At 45.3% G+C, this 17,922-nt stretch overlaps 2 protein-coding genes and 1 pseudogene across 2 annotated transcripts in view; all 3 read right to left on the bottom strand.

Moving 5' to 3' along the window:
* The window catches only part of Snx29 (sorting nexin 29), a 425,497-nt gene extending 421,251 nt beyond the window's left edge, over positions 1-4,246 (bottom strand). The window contains exon 1 of the mRNA XM_055597769.1: positions 4,140-4,246. Coding sequence (XP_055453744.1) covers positions 4,140-4,146 — 7 coding nt within the window. The 5' untranslated portion in view covers positions 4,147-4,246. The remainder of the gene's footprint in view (positions 1-4,139) is intronic.
* Positions 4,247-6,553: 2,307 nt separating this feature from the next.
* On the bottom strand, positions 6,554-13,236 carry Tnfrsf17 (TNF receptor superfamily member 17). Its single transcript, XM_055597764.1, has 3 exons — positions 12,955-13,236; positions 12,151-12,297; positions 6,554-6,947 (listed from the first exon to the last, which is right to left on the bottom strand). The coding sequence occupies exons 1-3, from the start codon at positions 13,067-13,069 to the stop codon at positions 6,658-6,660; spliced, it is 552 nt and encodes a 183-aa protein (XP_055453739.1). The 5' UTR covers positions 13,070-13,236; the 3' UTR covers positions 6,554-6,657.
* A 2,807-nt stretch (positions 13,237-16,043) lies between these two features.
* On the bottom strand, positions 16,044-16,512 carry LOC129669476 (60S acidic ribosomal protein P1-like; annotated as a pseudogene).
* Between the last annotated feature and the right edge of the window lie 1,410 nt (positions 16,513-17,922).

Genomic DNA, 17,922 nt, shown 5'->3' on the forward strand with positions numbered 1-17,922 from the left:
TATAAAGCCAGGTGGTGGCGCTCACCTTTGATCCCAGCACTCAGGGAGGCAGACGTAGGTAGAACACTGTGAGTTTGAGGTCTACAAAGCAAGTGCAGGACATCCAAGGCTACCTTGAAGGCTGTACCAAAGCTGCAGAAAAATTCTGTCTTGAAAAAAACAAAAAGAAAGAAAGAAAAAAGGAAAGAAAGAGAGAGACAAATAGCTCAACTGAAATATGGACAGCTGGAGTGAAAACTCAGAGGTTAAGAACACTGGCTGAGCTTCTGGAGGACCTGGGTTCAAGCCCCAGTATCCACATGGCAGCTCAAAACTGGTTGTAACTCTAGCTCTAAGAAATCAGACATCCACTCCTGATCTCTGAGACACCAGGCACACATGTGATGCACATGTATACATACAAGCAAAATAACCATACACACAAAACATCAAAATGAAAAAAAATGTCCATGGACAGATGATATAAACAGACATTTCTCCAGAGAACATATACAACTGGCCAGTGGGCACAGGAAGCCATGCTCAGAATGACTAGTCATTAGGAAAATGCAAATCAAAACCACAAACAAGTGTCAATTCACACCCACTAGAATGCAGGTTTTCAAAGGCCCGTTGGCAAGCTGACTGGAGAAACCAGAACCCTGTATGGTGTACGTGAGCTTGCAGAGCAGCATCTTAAGAGCCGAGTGAAAGCCACCCAGAGACCAGCTGCGAGTGAGCAGATAACACGGTGGGCAGCGGCCACACGGCAGAGTATCACTTGGCCACAAGAAGGAAGAGACTACAGATCAGGCTGCTCTATGGCTGGACCCTGAGGACATTACACTTTGTTAACAGAAATAAAGTTCTATGATTTCTTTATATGAAATACGAATAGTAGGAAAATCCAGAGTAGCAGGCATGTACCACCACACTTTGGAAGTAAAGGCAAAGGGGATGAGAGGTTAAAGGCTATCCTGGGCTACATAGTAAGGTCAACACTGCCTGGACTACATAAGAAACTATCTCAAAAGAATAAGAAAAAAAAAATCAGAGACAGAAAATAGATTAGTAGCCTAAGACCAAAAAGGGGGGGGGGGGGGTGTAAACAGTGATTGCTAATGAGCCCAGACTGTCTGGAGTAAGGAAAATATTCTAATACTGGTCACAGTGAGGTTTGTACAATTCTATCACAGCACTAAAAAAGACTTTTAAAATCTGTTTCCCACTAGACAGTGATGGTGCATACCTTTAATCCCAACACTCAGAAGGCAGGGGCAGGCCAATCTCTGAACTTAAGGCTACAGGGTTCCAGGATAGCCAGGGCTACACAGAAAACCTGTCTCTAAAAACCAAAAAACTAACCTAAAATTTCTTTCAAAGATATTTAAGCTATTTAAAAGAAAAGCTACCCTTAAATCCGAGTTATGAAATTACACCATAAAACAAAATTATAAAGCAAACACTTCATTCAAACATTAGACAGTTGGTGCTATTGAGGTATCACTGGTTTTTGACAGAATCACAAATTGAACTACTTTTTAAACAGAGTATGAGATACATATAAAAGTATTTGCAGATGAAATGGTGGTACCTCCGAGAGGGGTGGGAACAGGCAGGGACACAGATGAACTAGCCACAAGCTTTAACTATCATGGTGAGATACAACTCCACGTTTGCAATGTCTGGAGTATTCCTTTTCCTTTCCCTTTCCCTTTCCCTTTCCCTTTCCCTTTCCCTTTTCCTTTTCCTTTTTCTTTTTGAGACAGTGCTACACTATATATTACAGGCTATCAGTTTATCTTTCAAGGAAACACTTAGTATCAAAACTCTGGCTTAAGTATTTGCAGCCAACTGATGACTTGAGTTTGGCCCTATATCCTAGCATTCAAGGAGGCAGAGGCAGGTAGATCCTTGGGAGTTCAAGTACATCCTGGTCTACAAAGACAGCCAAGGCTATACAGAGAAACCCTGTCTCAGAAAGAGAAAGAGACGAATCAATTTCCTTCAGTTTCTCAATTTTAGCTCCTCCTCTAATAAATGCAAATGAATTTCTACTCCAGAAATCTGGGTCTATGGCAGGCCCTTTGGTCACATTAAAAGGAAAAGATTAGGACTAAGGTATCTTCAGTGAGAGGACACAGGACCAGCTCTAGGTTATTTCATCATCTTCACCAAGTATCTCTGAGTGCCTAGTTCCCACCTTTGTCCCAGAGGGGCCAAGAAGCAAGCCTGTGCCCAGTCCCCACTCCACTTTTATGGAAACAGTAACAATGAACCCTGCTAAGTGGCATAACACCAGTCAGTTAGCTAAGCAAAGTAAGTCATTACTAGTCTAGAAAACAGATGCTATTGTGTATGCTCACTTTGACAGGAATTCCACCTTAGTTATTCTAACTTATGCAGCTTCAAAGATGGCTAAGAAATGGCTCAGTCAGTAAAGAGTTGGCTGCGTAAGCATGAGAACCTGAGTCCAGATCCCCAGCGCCCACGGTTAAAGCCTGGCATGTAGTAGCACTGGCGTGCTGATGCAGACACAGAAGGATTCCCAAGACTCTAGGCCCAGAGAGTCTAACTGGAATGACCTCTGGAACCAGTGAGGCATGGTCTCAACAAATAAGGAAGAAAGCGTAGAGAAAGACACACAAAGCACACTTCTGGCCCTCCTACACAAGTGCACATAAAAACACACACCTGCACACACACACACACACACACACACACATGCATACACATACTAAATTAATTAATGAAAATTATACAGCTTTGTGTGTTAGAACTGAGATTTAAATCCAGTAAATTGGGCTCCATCACCTCTTGGTGGATGTCACCGCACATCTTTGCTATATCATTAGCAGTCAAGGATCTGAAACCTTCACTACGCTCAGTGATTCACTTCGGCAGATGCCAATAAACTGGAAAACCCCTCCACCAGTTCCCTCAATAACACCACAGTTCCATAAACCTTACTCTTCAATAACATCTTTTTAAAGGTGTACAAAAATAACTTAAAAGCTAACAATAAAGACTCTCCTCTGCTCCTTTGCCCTAACACCCTCTCCACCCATAAACCACCTGAATGAAAGGCCAGGGACTGGATTCAAGGACTCTAAAATTCAACTGCACAGTAAGAAAAAACGAAGGCGGGTCCTCCTAAAGGAATCCAGATGCCTGTGTCCAGCAAGAGTCTCAACAGCCAACACGAGGCTTTCCTGAGTCACTCCCATCTCCACATGCAACACCCAGGAATGACTTAGCACCAAAACATCATCTGGACTCTTCCAAGGGAGGCAAGGATGGAGACTCAGACTCAAGGGACTAAACTTCAGTATCACCGAACACGAGTCGTCCACACCCACCTTCCTCTCACTTCCAGCCTCCCTACCTGCTCCATCTCCCCTCTGGTGGTATTGGCTTGGGCAAGGCATCAGCCCCATTTAGGTTCAGCACTGGGCAAGAAGGAAAGGGCTGCAGGACACAACCAGAGACCTCAAACGATGAGCTAGGGGAAGAAATGGAGAGAGCTGGACCATGAAGCAACAGCCCAAATGAAAAAGGCACAGCCGAGAGGGAAGCTGCGAGGCTAATGGGCCGGCTCTGGAGACACGGTGCAGGGAGTAAGAGGCACAGAAGACAAAGCGGTCGTAACGCTCAGACCTCTGGGGACTAGGAGCTGCCACTCTGGTTTGCTATGGACAGAGGTTGGAGGTCAGCAGGGACTAGAGATGTTCTTTGCCTTTGGAGAAAGAGGAGTCACTAAGGATAAGAGAGCTGGACCGGAGAGTGACAAAAAAAAAAAAACAAAAAAAAAAAAAAACAGAGAAAGGTAACTGGTGCTGGGTCCCAGAGGGAGAGGGACTGTGGCACGCACCAGGGATCTGAGAATCCCGGGTGTGGAAACGTGTCAAAAGGATCGGCGGGTTGGGAGGGTCTGAGAGGGACTGGGGAGCAAGCTCTGCTCTAGGAGTTGGCTGTCACTCATGGCGCGGAGGGACAGGAGCGCCAGCCCCGGCAGTGAGAGCGGTGCAGGAGACCGGGGGGCAGGCTCCGAGCCTGCGAGCGACCCCGCGGGGGTCTGCAGAGTGCGGGGACACCGGGCCCGGAGCGTGCGGCTACAGCGGCGCCACACGGCGGGTGACAGCAGCGGGGCCGCCACTCACCGCTCATGTTGCCGCTCCCGGGGCCGCCGCCTGCCGTGCCGCCGCCGTCGCCGCCGCGTCTGCAGCCGCCGAGCTCCACACAGGCCGGGAGAGAGCGCGCCCCTCCAGCTGGCCCCGCCCCGGAAGCAGGAGCCCTCCAGGAGCCCGCCTCCCGACCCGGAACCAAAATACTCTCGCGAGTCGAGGTTCTAGGGTGGCGGAGACGAGACTCGGGACCTCAGCGGATAAATGCCTCCCTCTCCCCAAGGCGGGAAGAAGACATCCGCCAAAACTGAGGTCCGGAGAGGGAGGTGGAATAAGAGTACTGGGAGCCTGGAGCACTGGTGCATGTCTGTCAAACCAGCCCTAGGGAGAAGGCAGAAGGATCAGGAGTTCAAAGTCATCCGTGAAATATCGAGTGAGTTCGAGACTTGATTAAGCTACCTCAGACCCTGTCTCAGAAACAGAAGAAGAAAAGAGTAGTGGGCCTGCAGGGCCTGGTGGTACAGCCCTTAGATCCCAGCATCCCAGAGGCTGAGTGAGGAGCCTGAGCTGGAGTTCAAGAGCTGGGAATGTAGCTCAGTGATAGAGCACGTGCCTTGTATGCGTGAGGCCAAAGCTTCAACTGTGTGTACAACAAAAACAAGGCGAATTCAAAGCCATAGAAAGTAAAAAAAAAAAAAAAAAAAAAAAACCAGACACGCCTTTAATCTCAGCACTTAGGAAGCATAGGCAGACAGATCTTTGAATTCGAGGCCAGCCTGGTCTACAGCCAAGGCTACCAAAAAAACCCTGTTTCAGAAAAGAAAAGAAAAGTAAAACTTGCCTTGCAATCCTGGTTTGATGGTACATACTTTTAATCATCCACAAGGTGTGGAGCAGAAGAATCGTGATTTATGACCTGAGGTACTTAGGGGAAACTTGTCTCAACAAGAGAGTACTTTGTCGAATGAGAACGCATAATGGGGCTAGGGAGAATGGCATTGGTTAGGGAGCTCCGGTAGTTGGCCAGGTGGCTCTCGAGGCAACAGTGAGAGAAAAGGGTGCTGTGAAAACACAGTGCTAGATTCACAGCGACTGTGAAGCACAGGGCTAGGCCCTATTTTAATGCTGGGGTTGAAAGCCTAGTTTCCCCCTGCTGAGTATGAGGCTGGAGTCATCTGGCCTGAGTAACTTAGACTCTTGGTCAGAAATACAAAAATAATAAAGAGCTAGAAGCTATAGTGCAGAGGAGGATCACAGTATGAGGCCCTGGATTTTATTCCCAACGTTACAAAGAAAAGGGAGGTGGCTAAGCCACGGAGCTCCCCTTCACCCGAGGTCTTAAGGCCTACAGAGATGTCACATGGGTTCAGCCAAAGGCCTCCACCTTCCACCCTGTTAGAACACAGCCAGAACTCTCACTGGACACCAGTATCTCCAACTCTGCAACTTGGGCAGATCGAGTGTGGAATGGTGATGTATACCTATAATCCCAGTCCAGAGGTGGAGGCAGGAGAATCTAGAATTCAAGACTAGCCTGTAAGGAAAGTGATTCCTTTTGGTACTTTTACATTATCAAGACTCAAGTGTCTTGTTACAATTTCACAAAGTAAGACATCACTCCCTGGCTGTTACCCTGCTCAGACACTCTGACACACACACACTCTCTCTCTCTCCCTCCCACTCTCCCTCCCTTCTCCCCAGTGTGTGGTGTGTGTGTTAAGTCGGAGGTTGACCCTAGGACCTTGAGTATGCTAGGTAAATATTCTACACTAAGCCACATCCTCGATCCTAACAGCATTTGTAAGATGGAAGTGATAATGACCTACCTTCCTTATAGTATTTTGTATGTGTAAAATGACTTGGAGCAGTCTCTGGCACCATTAAACCTACATAGGTGATTGCACACACTTGCACTTGAGCTGAAAACATTACCAGGTTCATGCTTGTCACAGTTAGCAGTAATATGCATTTATATGAGCATGTTAACATCTGCTGCATCCATAAACTGGGAACTTAAAGAGCTGGTGCACTGCACACAGACTTGGCCTGGCTTCTATTTACAGAGAAACACAGGGTAATCCTGCTAACTTTGGCTATCAGGAGAATCCAGTTTGTCCTGAAATATATACCATGTTTGTGGGTGCCTCAGTAGAAACATGATACTCTGGGGCCTATAGATGGCAGAAAGCTTTTTGTTTATTTGTTCTGTTTTCTGAGACAGGGTTTTTCTGTGTAGCCCTGGTTGTCCTGGAACTATCTCTGTAGACTGGGCTGGCCTCAAACTCACAGAGTTCTGCCTCTGCCTCTGCCTCTGCCTCTGCCTCTGCCTCTGCCTCTGCCTCTGCCTCTGCCTCTGCCTCTGCCTCTGCCTCTGCCTCCTGAGTGCTGGAATTAAAGCATGCATTCCCACGGCCCAGTTTTGTTTTTGTTTTAGAGATTCAAAACCAGAATGAAAGGACAAAAAGCTGTATTCCAGTGGATAAGACTGTCATCCTAAAGACACCTGAAGCATCAGCTCTCCTAACAAAAGGCTCTCTAAGAGGCCTGACACCAGTCAGAAGGTTGATTTTCTAGAAGGAGTGAGCTTCTCCATCCCTGTGATACTTTCCAAAGCAGTTGACACAGTCTTGCCATAGCCATTCGTTTTTGTGGTGACAAGAATGGTCGCACCCTCCTCTATGGCTGGAAGCGGGAAGAAATGGTCAGAATCAACGTTGGGGTTGCTCTTGACACAGTCCTCACAGGAACATTCTTCCACTGTGTACTCCAGGCTTTGAGGAGGAATCCTTTCATCACCAGCCCTCTCAATTGAGTCAGTATTGGCCTTGTCCAGAAGAACCGATCCTGTTGATACAGAAACAGACCTGAAGGTTCCAGTGGTACTGTCATGCCATGTATGACACAGAGCAGCAGGAAACCAAGAGCAAGCTCATGCTATACCAAGAGACACCACCTGAGACCCCAGCCCATGTACGGCCCTGAGGCAGGTCGCCTTGAGAGAATATGGAGTTCTTTTTTTGTGGTGGGAGGGAGGAAAAGGTTTCTCTGTGTAGCCATGGCTATACTGGAACTCTGTAAACTAGGCTGGCCTCAAACTCACTGAGATCCACCTGCCTCTGCCTCCCGAGTATTGGGAATAAATGTGTGTGGCACCATGCCCAGCAGAATATGGAGTTATTAAATCTTGTTAGCTTCATTGCATTTGAAACCCAGGAGATTTCACAAAATCTATACAACCAAACTCTATAAAGACAATAAGATGTAACAACAGGAGGGACATGGAGAGAGTGGGCTGTAGTCAAAGAAAGCAGCTGCTACCTTCAAGCACATGCTGGGTACCCTTGTTGGTAAAGCCGAAAACTGAATCAGTCCATGTACTTATTACCCACGTGGCTCTTGGAAGTTCTGAGGATTTGACCTCATCTTACACAGGAAATTAGCATATGTCACAGCACATCAGTCAGCCTGTGAGTGGCATTTTGGAATAGAGAAGCAAAAGCTGAGTGTGGTGGCACACACTTGTAACTCAGCCACTCAGAGGCTAAGGCACAAAGAGATGGGAGCCAACATGTTCAAGGAGGCCCTGAGCTCAATCCCCAGTACCAGAGGGGAAAAGAATATAGAAGGTATTTTTTAAATGTATGTATTATGGTAGTAGGAGTCACAGCACAGCACATCCATGACCATCAGGAGAGCTGATGGGAGTGGATCAAACTTAGCAGTCTAAACAGGCTTGGCAGCAAGTATCTATCTACACCCCTAAAGATGTGTCCTTCTGTCTGCTGTGTCCTAGTTTTCCTGACAAGACATCTTACAAAGCATTTTTCAGTACAGTGTGGTACACATGGGTGTGTGGGTGTGTGTGTGTGTGTGTGTGTGTGTGTGTGTGTGTGTGTGTGCGAGCGTGTGTGCGCATGTCAAGGGCTCATTCTGTAGCCCAAGTTAGCCTAGAACTCATTGTAGCCCAGGCTGGCCTCCAACTCATTTTCTTCTATAATGTGTTTGTGTATTTATTGCATGTATGTGCATGTACTGTGCATATTCCTGGTGCAGAAGAAATATAAGATCCCTGGAACAGAAGTTACAAAAAGTTGTGAGCTGCCAAGTGGATGCTGGAAACCAAACCTTGATCCTCTATAAAAGCAGCAAGTACTCATAGACACTGAGCCATCTCTCCAGCTCATGGCCTCAAACTGTTGGTGATCTTTCTGCTTGCTTCAGCCTCCCGAGTACTAATTACAGGTGAAGACTATACTCCTGGATAAATCATTTTTTTTAAAAAAAATTATTTATTATGTATACAATGTTTTGCCTGCATGTATGCCTGCATACCAGAAGAGGGCACCAGGTCTCACTGTAGATGGTTATGAGCCATCATGTGGGAATTGAACTCAGGACCTCTGGAAGAACAGACAGTACTCTTAACCTCTGAGACATCTCTCCAGCCCAGATAAATCATTTTTTAATGAATTTCTTTTGATCCCATATAGAAGTCCCCAGAAGAATGGGTTTTAAAAAGCACTTATTGCACCCTGTAGTAGGGGCACATGCCTTTAATCCCAGCACTAGTGAGGCAGAGGCAGGCAGATCTCTGAGTTCAAGGCCACCCTGGTCTACAATGTGAGTTCAGGACAGCCTGTCTCAACAAACAAACAAAAAAGGTACTTGTTGCACAAGCCTGATGACTTGAATTCAGAATCAAAAAATGGAGTGCAGCAGCAGACAGCTATCACCCAGCTCTACAGTGAGATTAGAGGCAGAGACAATAGAGTTGCCCCAGAAGCTTAAAGACCAGCTATCAATGTATAAAAACAAGAGAGACCCTGCCTCAAACAAACTGGAAGATGAGAAGTGATTCCTAAGAGTTGTCCTCTGACCTCCACACATGCTGTGGCATGCACCTACACACACTCTCACAGAAAATATTAAGCTTCTGCTTCACAACATGTCACAGTGGAACTTTATCTTCTAAAACATGTCTTCCAGGGGTTTGGAGAAATGGCATAGACACTAACAGCTCTGCTGCTCTTGCAGAAGACATGGGTTCGATTCCCAGCAATCTCATGGTGGCTTACAACTGTCTGTAACTCCAGTCCCAGGGCACTTGGACTTCTGGGGCCAATGCATGCATGTGGTACACAAACAACATATGTGAGGTGAAACATCTATGTACATATAAATAGATGATAAAACATATAATTCAGAGTTGCTCTAGAAATACAGCAAGCATGGAAAGAAAAAGCCTGCCTGACCTCACTTCCACTTAGAGAAAATCAATAGAGTGGTGTTACCAGAGGAAGGAGGCAGGGAAATGAGAGTGGATGGTTGGGAGTGCAGAGCTGCAGTTACATAAGCTGAGTGTGGAGCAAGATGAGTGGATAACAGTGTAGAGCTGCATGTAGCAGAGTGGATTCCAACAAGCCTCACCACCGGGAAGGATGGTTCAGGGCCGAGGGTGGGGCTCGGCTGGCAGACTGAGCACCACAGGCTCTGGATTCAATCACCACAACTTCACAAACCAGGCCTGATGGAGCACACCTGTAAAGCCAGCCCTGGAGAGATGGTGGCATCCTGAGCTACATAGTCCAAGGCCAGCGTGTGATGTGGGAGACCCTCACCAAGAAAGGTCAACTATGTAAAGATACAGATATGTTTGACTGTACTCACTGTTTCCCTACGTGTCTGTAATCAGAATATTATGTCACATACTTTATAAATGTACAATTTGTATATTGAAAAATTTAATTCTAAGGCTGAAGAGGTGGCTTGTCAGTTAAGAGCCATTATTGCTCTTCTAGAGGGCCTCAGTTCAGTCCCAAGCAACTACCTGTAACTCCAACGTCAGGGGATCTAGTGCCCTTTTCTGCCATCCAAAGGCTCTGTGCTTACGTGTACAAACCCAGTCTCAGATATGCATGTAAACACGGGACTTTAAGAACAATGAAAAAAATTTTTTTTGTCTATTGGACCACATCAAGGAGAGAAGAATGAATTTTCCATGCTCCTGCTACACTAGAAAGCAAATGGGGCAGGTGCTTTGCAGATTGTGCATGGAAAACAAATCCATAAAGAAGCAAGACAAGGAGCAGGACGGCGGCTTAGTGTATAAGAACTTGAAGGAAGCACGTGAGGAGCTGAATTGAATCTCTAGCACACTGGTAATAAACACGTTCTTGTAACTCCAGCATGTAACCTCCCAGTGGCAGAGACAGGAGTGAGACAGCAAAACTGGAACAGCATGCTCTGCTCCACAGGAGACCCTGTCTCTTGGCAACAGGTGGAGAGCAATAGAGGAAGTAGCCATGTCCTACTCTAACCTCTGCATGTGCACACATGAGCATGTGCAAAAACAAAGTGAATTAAAAAAAAAAAAAAAGATGCAGAACAATGGCTGCTCTGTGTCTGAGAATCAGATCACAGAGAAGAATGCAATAAAAATATGTTTAGCTTAGGAGACCTTCGAGTTTCACACCTATGTCTCTGAGACTGGCACTCTCTTGCTTAACAATTATTCTTGAGATAGGCAGTGAATCAGGAAAAACTGGTTATTTTTGGCATTTGGGCAGTGAAACACACACAGGGAAACAGTGCTTGTAATTGTATCAAAAAAACATGACCAAGGGCCAGGCATGGTAGCATGCACCTTTAGTCCCAGCATCCAGGAGGCAAAGGCAGGCAGACCTCTGTAAGTTCTGCCAGCCTGGTCTACACAGTGAGTTCAGGACAGCCAGGACTAAAACTGAGAAACCATAAACCATGTCTTGAAAAACCAAAACAAACCAACAAACCACAACCAGGGATCTTGCCAAATACACTGAGCCTGGGAGTACCAGGTCTGTCTAGCAATGTGTGATATCACAGTATCATTAGTGATAACTTCAGTCAAAGACACTTCCCAAGGAAGTCTCAAGAGCAGCTACCAAGAGAAAAACGAGGGGGCAATGTAAGAGTAAGTTTTAATTCAACTGATTCAATTGTCTTAGATGCTTACTGCCTCTTTCTGCTAACCTAGGCCTAGTCCTGGAAGCTTCTAGCCTCCATACAATCAAATCTAAGCCTATAATGTGTTCAGTCCCTGAGACTTACTGCTGAATTAGCTCACCTTTTTGGTTCTTTTTGAACTCTAGCTGGCTGCTTCAACTCAGCTGTTTAGGCTCAAACTCCTCACCAAGCTGACTGATTCATTCTCACTCAGCCTCTGACTGAATTGCTGTGCTTGAACTCATACTGACTTTGGCAATCTGTTCTAATCTTCAGTCTCCTCATTCTCTGGCTCATTCTGGGTCTAGCTTGTTCTTGTTCTGTCTCCAGCCTCTCTCCGTGAAACTCTCCCAGTAAAAACTGCCTCTGATTTCCATGAACTCAACTCCCCTGCCCTGCGTCTCAACTCTCAATTGAACTTCCTGAACAGAACTCCAAGATCTGCATGCCTCTGTCTCCTAAATGCTAGGACTAAAGGCGTGTACCACCACACCCGGACCTAAGCTTTTCTATACCTGAAACTTGCTCTATACCAGCCTGGCCTTGAACGCAGAGATCTGGTTGCCTCTGTCTCCTGGCATTAAAGGCATATCTGTATACCAGCCTTGAAGGTCTTTGGGTATGATCAGAGCAGCCATGTTCTGAATTAATTTTTTTCTACAGGAAATGGGCGACCAAAGGAGACATGAAAAGTAGTGTCAATGCCAGAATTTCTTTGTTTTGTTTTGTTTGGAGGGGGCAGTTGGTGGTTTGTTTTGTTGTTGTTGTTTTAATGTTTTACTTCAAGACATGTAGACCTAGCTGACCTCAAACTCTGTATGTAGCTGACTTTGACCTCTTTGACCCACCTGCCTCCACTACCCAGGTGCTAAAAATGACAGGCATGTGCCACCACACCCAGCTCAAATTTTCAAATAACTACCCACTAACAGACTTGAAGGTGCTATAACAACAACAACAAAAAAAAAAAAAAAAAAAAAGTCAAAGTTAAAAAAAGAAAAGGAAATGAAACCTGGAAGAGCCACTCTTACAGAAATAGATTTCAAAGATTCACGATCAAACTGACCTGGGTTTTGAAGTTTTTCCTTCAGGGCTTCAGAGTTCATCTTCCTCAGCAAGAGTGTGAGTGTGAAAAGTGCCAAAGAAACGATCAAGGTCAAGCCCAAGAAGGTCCAGAGATCAGTATATGTCCCTTTTACTGAACTGGAGATGCCTTTATTAAAAGAATGTCACAGCGATATGAAGCCAGAGCTCAGTATTAACACCAAGTATGAATTTGCTCAACTCCCTAATGCATATTCATGATCATCTTACTTTAGGGGGTGCTTTTTCAGACAAAGTCTCATATAGCTCAGGCTGGCCTCAAACTCATCCATAGCCAAGGATGACCTTGAACTTCTGGTCTTTCCAGTCTCTACTTCCTACACAAGGGCTGAAATTACAGATCTGCAGCACCATGACTATACACACTGCTGGGAACAGAGCCCCAGAACTGAACACGCAGTTATAAAGTGGCAATGAAAATAATTATATGGTTGGGAGTCACCAGAGCATGAGGAACTGTATTAAAGGGTCACGGTGTTGGGAAGGTTGAGAATCACTGCTACCCATCCTTGGTTCCCCCAACATTTTTAATTCTAAATACCATTTAATTAAGAGCTAATGAATAAAATTAAGTTTTGTTCTGAATAATTCCTTTGCTTCAGGAGACATTTAAATTATTGTTTTATTTCTTTTCTGGTTTTGGTTCAGAAAAACAAAACAAAACAAATCTCCCCATCTTCTCCATAACATTTGCTCTCTGGTGATAAAAAGACACTTTCAAGAGAATCCTCGCACCAAGAAGCTGCTGTTGAGGAGTTTCACTTACTTGGATTACAGTAAGGCTGGCAGGGTACAGGAGGGTTAGAACATCGAAGGTGACAAGGTTTGCAAGCATGCAGCAGACTGTCAAAATATTCACTGTGGAAGCACTGCTGAGCCATGTCAACTTGATCCCTGAAAGAAATGGAAACAGCAAACAGAACAGCATGGAAGCACAGGCAATTCTCAGGAGGAGTTCTCTGTGGACAGCAGCCAAGGATATCGAGGGGGAAAGAACGACCCTGACTGTGCTGGTTCTTATGAGGGCCAAAGGTATTGTGGTGGAGTATTTGAATACCTCTCTCTCTGACCCTCCGTTTCTAAGAGGCTTGCATGGAGCAGCGGAGGGGTATATCGCAGCAAACCATGCCTGAAACAGAAACTGCCTATTTATAGAGCAAAGTTCTCACCCAGATAACAGTTGCATGATGTGGACAAGCCTGGAGCATCAAGCAGAAAGTGCAGTAGCCATTTATGGATCATCTGTCTGTGAGCTGTACTATGAGATAGGACACAGACAAGATGGGGACTGCGCCCCTTACACACTTAGAGTCAACAGGACAAACTACAGCCTGTGACCAAGGGCTGGGAGTGACTGACAGTAGAGAAGGAATGGGTTATATGACTGCCAGTTGTGCTTTAACAGTTAGAGTTAAAGCAAGAGGCTTGAAAGAGGGCTGTTTGGGGCATTATGTCATGACAGTAAAAGCCACCTTAGTTGGACGTGGTAGCACGCACCTTTGCTCCCAACCCTCTGGAGGCAGAGGCAGGCACATTTCTGAGGTTGAGCCAGCCCTATCTGCCAAAGCTACATAGAGAGACCCTGTCTGAAGAAAGAAAGTAAAACAGCAATCCAGTGTATAGCCACAAAAATAAATGAGCCTTTACCATCCCCCAGAAGATGCTTAGAGACTTGGATTAATGACTTATGCACATGTCATCTCGTATATGATCTGTAATGTCAGGGTTAAAGATTCAAGATTAAGTGTCATGGTGGAACATGCCTATAATCCCAGGATTTATGAAGCAAAGGTAAGAGGGCCTCAAGTGGAAAGTCAGCCTGGGCTATACAGCAAGAATCTGTCTCAAAACTAAGTGTTTAAATTGAAGCTGGGCACAGTGGCATGCACCAATAGTCACAGCTACTTGGGAGGAGTAGTGAATTCAAGGCCCACTGAACTACACTGTAGCCATCTTGTCGTGAACCTACATGATTAATGGCTCAGCAACTGCACTTGTTACTCTTCAAAAGGGACTGGTTTTTTATTTCCAGCACCCACATGATGATTTACATCTATCTGTAACTCCAGTCCCTGAATCCAATGCCCTCTTCTGACTTCCATGGACACCAGGCACACACATGATACACAGACATACGTTAGGATAGAACACCCTACATATAAAGTAAAAATAAATGTATTTATTTATAAATACACGATTGAGCTGGGCAGTGGTGGCACATGTCTTTAATCCCAGGAGAGGCAGGTAACTTCTGTGAGTTTAAGGCCAGCCTGGTCTACTCTGTGAATTCCAGGACAGCCAGGACTGTTTCACAAAGAAACCCTGACTCAAAAAACATGCATACATACATACATACATACATACATACATACATACATACATACATGGATCCGTGCCTGAAAACTTCAAGGGTTTTCTTGCCTTACATAAGTAAATAAATAAATAAAAATAAATAAATAAATGGATCCATGCCTGGAAACTTAAAGGGTTTACTTGGCTTACCTGTTGCAAGCCTTTTATATTAAACCTAGAAAGATGACCCAGTGGTTTAGAGCACTTTTTGAGCAATCATGAGGACCAGAGTTGGAATCTCAGCACCCACGTAACAAATTGGGCATCCCATGTACATAGACTGCAGTTAGGACTTGAAGGCTTACAGCCAAGCTGAGAAAACTCGCCTCAGCTGAGGGAGTCTTTGTCTCAAAGGAATGGGTAAAGAGTCCTAAAAGACGCTTGACACCTGTCCTCCAGCACACACAGGCACAGGTACCTGTACACCTGCGAACACATGCATAAACAGATACACACAAACATATAAGTCTTTTTTAGACTACGTGTCAACATGATGTAGCACATGCCTTTAATCCCAGCATTCAGGAGACAAGCAAGCAGGTCTCTGTGAGTTCAAGGCCACCCTAGTCTACGTATCAAGTTCAGGATAGCCAAGGTTATGTCTCAAAAAAACTACTACTACTACTTGTACTAATTAATAGTAATAACAATTTCATTAATTTTAATATATTTCTGTAAGCCAAAAAAAGTCCATGTTCCATTGACATTTTTTTAAAAAGTACTAATGAGCAGTTAGAAAAATGGTTTATAATTCAGATACCTGAAAAACAATTAATTACAGCTTTTGATGTGTCCCAAAGCGTACAAATGGCTGCTGTGTGCTCTGTCTGGTTAGCTCCTGATGGTAAGGGTTTCAGAGGGAGAGAGAGACAGAGACCGACAGGGTGGACAGATCTGTGCAGTGCTTTTTCCTTGTGACTTAACTGGAATCGCCCCAGTTTGTTTTTTGGTTTTGTTTGTTTGTTTTTGCTTTCTCCAGATAGGGTTTCTCTGTGTAGCCCTGGTTTGTTCTTTTTGTTTTGTTTTATTTTTGTTATTGTTGTTGTTTTCATTTGGTTTTGGGGTGTGTGTGTGTGTGTGTGTGTGTGTGTGTGTGTGTGTGTGTTGTGATTTTTGAGACAAGATCTCATACTCACTATATGATCCAGGCAGACCTCAAACTCGTGACACTCTTTCTGCCTCGGATGCTGAACACCTGTGATCTCAGCACTTGGCAGATGCAGAGAGAAGGTTTGTGGTCTTGTCTCACTAGCAAGATGAGGTAAAAAGAGACAACCCCAGATTATTTATTTATTTATGGTTTTTCAAGACAGGGTTTCTCTGTGTAGCCTTGGCTGTCCTGGACTCAATTTGTAGACCAGGCTGTCCTCAGACTCACAGAAATCCACCTGCCTCTGTCTTCCTAGTGTTGGGATTTAAAGGTGCACATCATCATGCCCAGTTTTTGTTTTTGTTTTTTTTTTTTACCGGTTCAGCTTTTTATTGGACATATTAACAAGAGGTTTAGTCAAAAAGACCAAAGCCCATGTCATCCTCAGACTCCTCAGATTCTTCCTTCTTTGCTTCCACTTTCTTCTCCTCAGCTGGGGCAGCAGCAGTGGCTGGGGCAGGACCTTCTGCTGGTACAGCTCCAGCTGCTGTCGCTGGCCCACCAGCCCCTACATTGCAGATGTTGACATCGGCCAGGGCCTTTGCAAACAAGCCAGGCCAGGATGGTTCAAAGTTGACACCAGCTGTTTTAATGAGGGCATTGATCTTATCCTCTGTGACCATCACTTCGTCACGCACGTGAAGGATGAGGATGATGAAGGATGAGGGCGGAGTAGTTGCCGGCGAGCTCGGAGACTGAGGCCTTGTTGTGGATTGACGGCACAGTGTTAGTCGCTGGATGAAGTGAGGGCCTCACCCCAAAGCAGCCTTAGCTCACTCGGAAGGACCGAGCACCTCGACGGCAGCGGAGGGAAAGGTCCATCATGCCCTATTTAACCTGGATTTTTACAGTGACCCTCTCTGGGATGAGTACATTAGCAAAGCCAAAGCTTGACTTTGTATTGGTTATATTTTACTTATTAAGTAGAATGAGATTTTATTATGTTTTCTTCTTGAATTTTTGTTATTCTTTACATATTTTTCATGTTTTTAGAATACTATATAATGTTAAAGTGGTGATCCTAAAATGTAGAAATTCAAAACACACATTAGCAAATGCAGAATTTGAACATAGAAGAATGTTAATCAAAGGGCCAGGAAGATGGTCCAGTGGGTGCACAAGCTGAGAACCTAAATTCAAATCCCCAGCGAGCGCCTGTGTGCAAAAACAGACATGGAGTCAGGTGCTGTGGCACAAGCCTGTAATCCCAGCACTCAGGGAGGCAGAAGCAGGTGGATCGCTGTGAGTTTGAGGCCAGCCTGGTCTACAAATTGAGTCCAGGACAGCCAAAGTGGCACAGAGAAACCCCATCTGGAAAAAAAAAAAAAAAAAAAAAAAAAAAAACATGCACAATGACAGAGATACCCAGATCATGGGCTCCATGGCTGGCCCTAAGTCTAGCTCTAAGGCTGAGCTTCCGATTCAGTGAGAGACCCTGTCTTAAAAGGTGGACAGCAACAGAGGAAGACACCAGTGATCTCCTGTGGCCTCTTCATACCAGTGCTCAGGCCTGTGTACCCACATACATGGACACACACACAAACTTACTAACAAGCAGAATTTCAAAGAAGAAATGGATCTAACGCTCAGACGCCTCCACAGGAGTCCAGACAGTGAAGGAAAGGGTGGGACTGCTGAGAGCCGCAGCTACCATTCTAGAAGTTCTGTATGCTCAGCTCCAGCTAAATGGGACCTTCAGAAGACAAGCCAACAGCACAGGGCCAGGACAGTTAGAGAGACAAGAGAGCACAGGAGAATATCTGCTCCTGGCCAGGCAGCAGGAGAGCTTCAGAGGGGGTCAGACAGTGGATACCTCCTTCAGATGGGCCACATGTGATGCATTAGGCAGACCGGCGGAGCCTCAGACATGTGGGTGGACAGATGGCAGACGTTTAAGGAGCATGAGCACAAGGAGGCACTCAGTGTGAGGCGTGCCCAGAAGTCAGGAGGAGACAAGAAAGCCAGAGTGTTGATGCTTCTTGAGGGGATGTACTAGCAAATCTTATGTGACCTTAATACAAGCCAATGTCAGAGGCAGAACTCTCAGCTACCTCTCCAGCACATGTCTGCCATGGCAATAATAAACTAAACTTCCGGATGTAAGCCAGCCCCAAATAAATGCTTTCCTTTATAAGACCTGTTGTGGTCATGGTGTCTCTTTACAGCAATAAAACCGGAAGACTCCCCAGAGTGCTTTGGTCATGGTGTTCCATCACAGCAATAGTAAACCTA

This window comes from Psammomys obesus, unplaced genomic scaffold (assembly GCF_907164565.1).
Source record: "Psammomys obesus unplaced genomic scaffold, mPsaObe1.curated_primary_1811, whole genome shotgun sequence".
Lineage (NCBI taxonomy): Eukaryota > Metazoa > Chordata > Mammalia > Rodentia > Muridae > Psammomys > Psammomys obesus.

Coding starts and splice junctions, on each gene's coding strand:
- Tnfrsf17 (XM_055597764.1), bottom strand. CDS start 13,069: ATGGCTCAGCAGTGCTTCCACAGTGAATATTTTGACAGTCTGCTGCAT. Junction 12,298..12,954: donor CCAGCCTTACTGTAATCCAA/GTAAGTGAAACT, acceptor CTTTTAATAAAG/GCATCTCCAGTTCAGTAAAA. Junction 6,948..12,150: donor GGAAAAACTTCAAAACCCAG/GTCAGTTTGATC, acceptor CTGTATCAACAG/GATCGGTTCTTCTGGACAAG.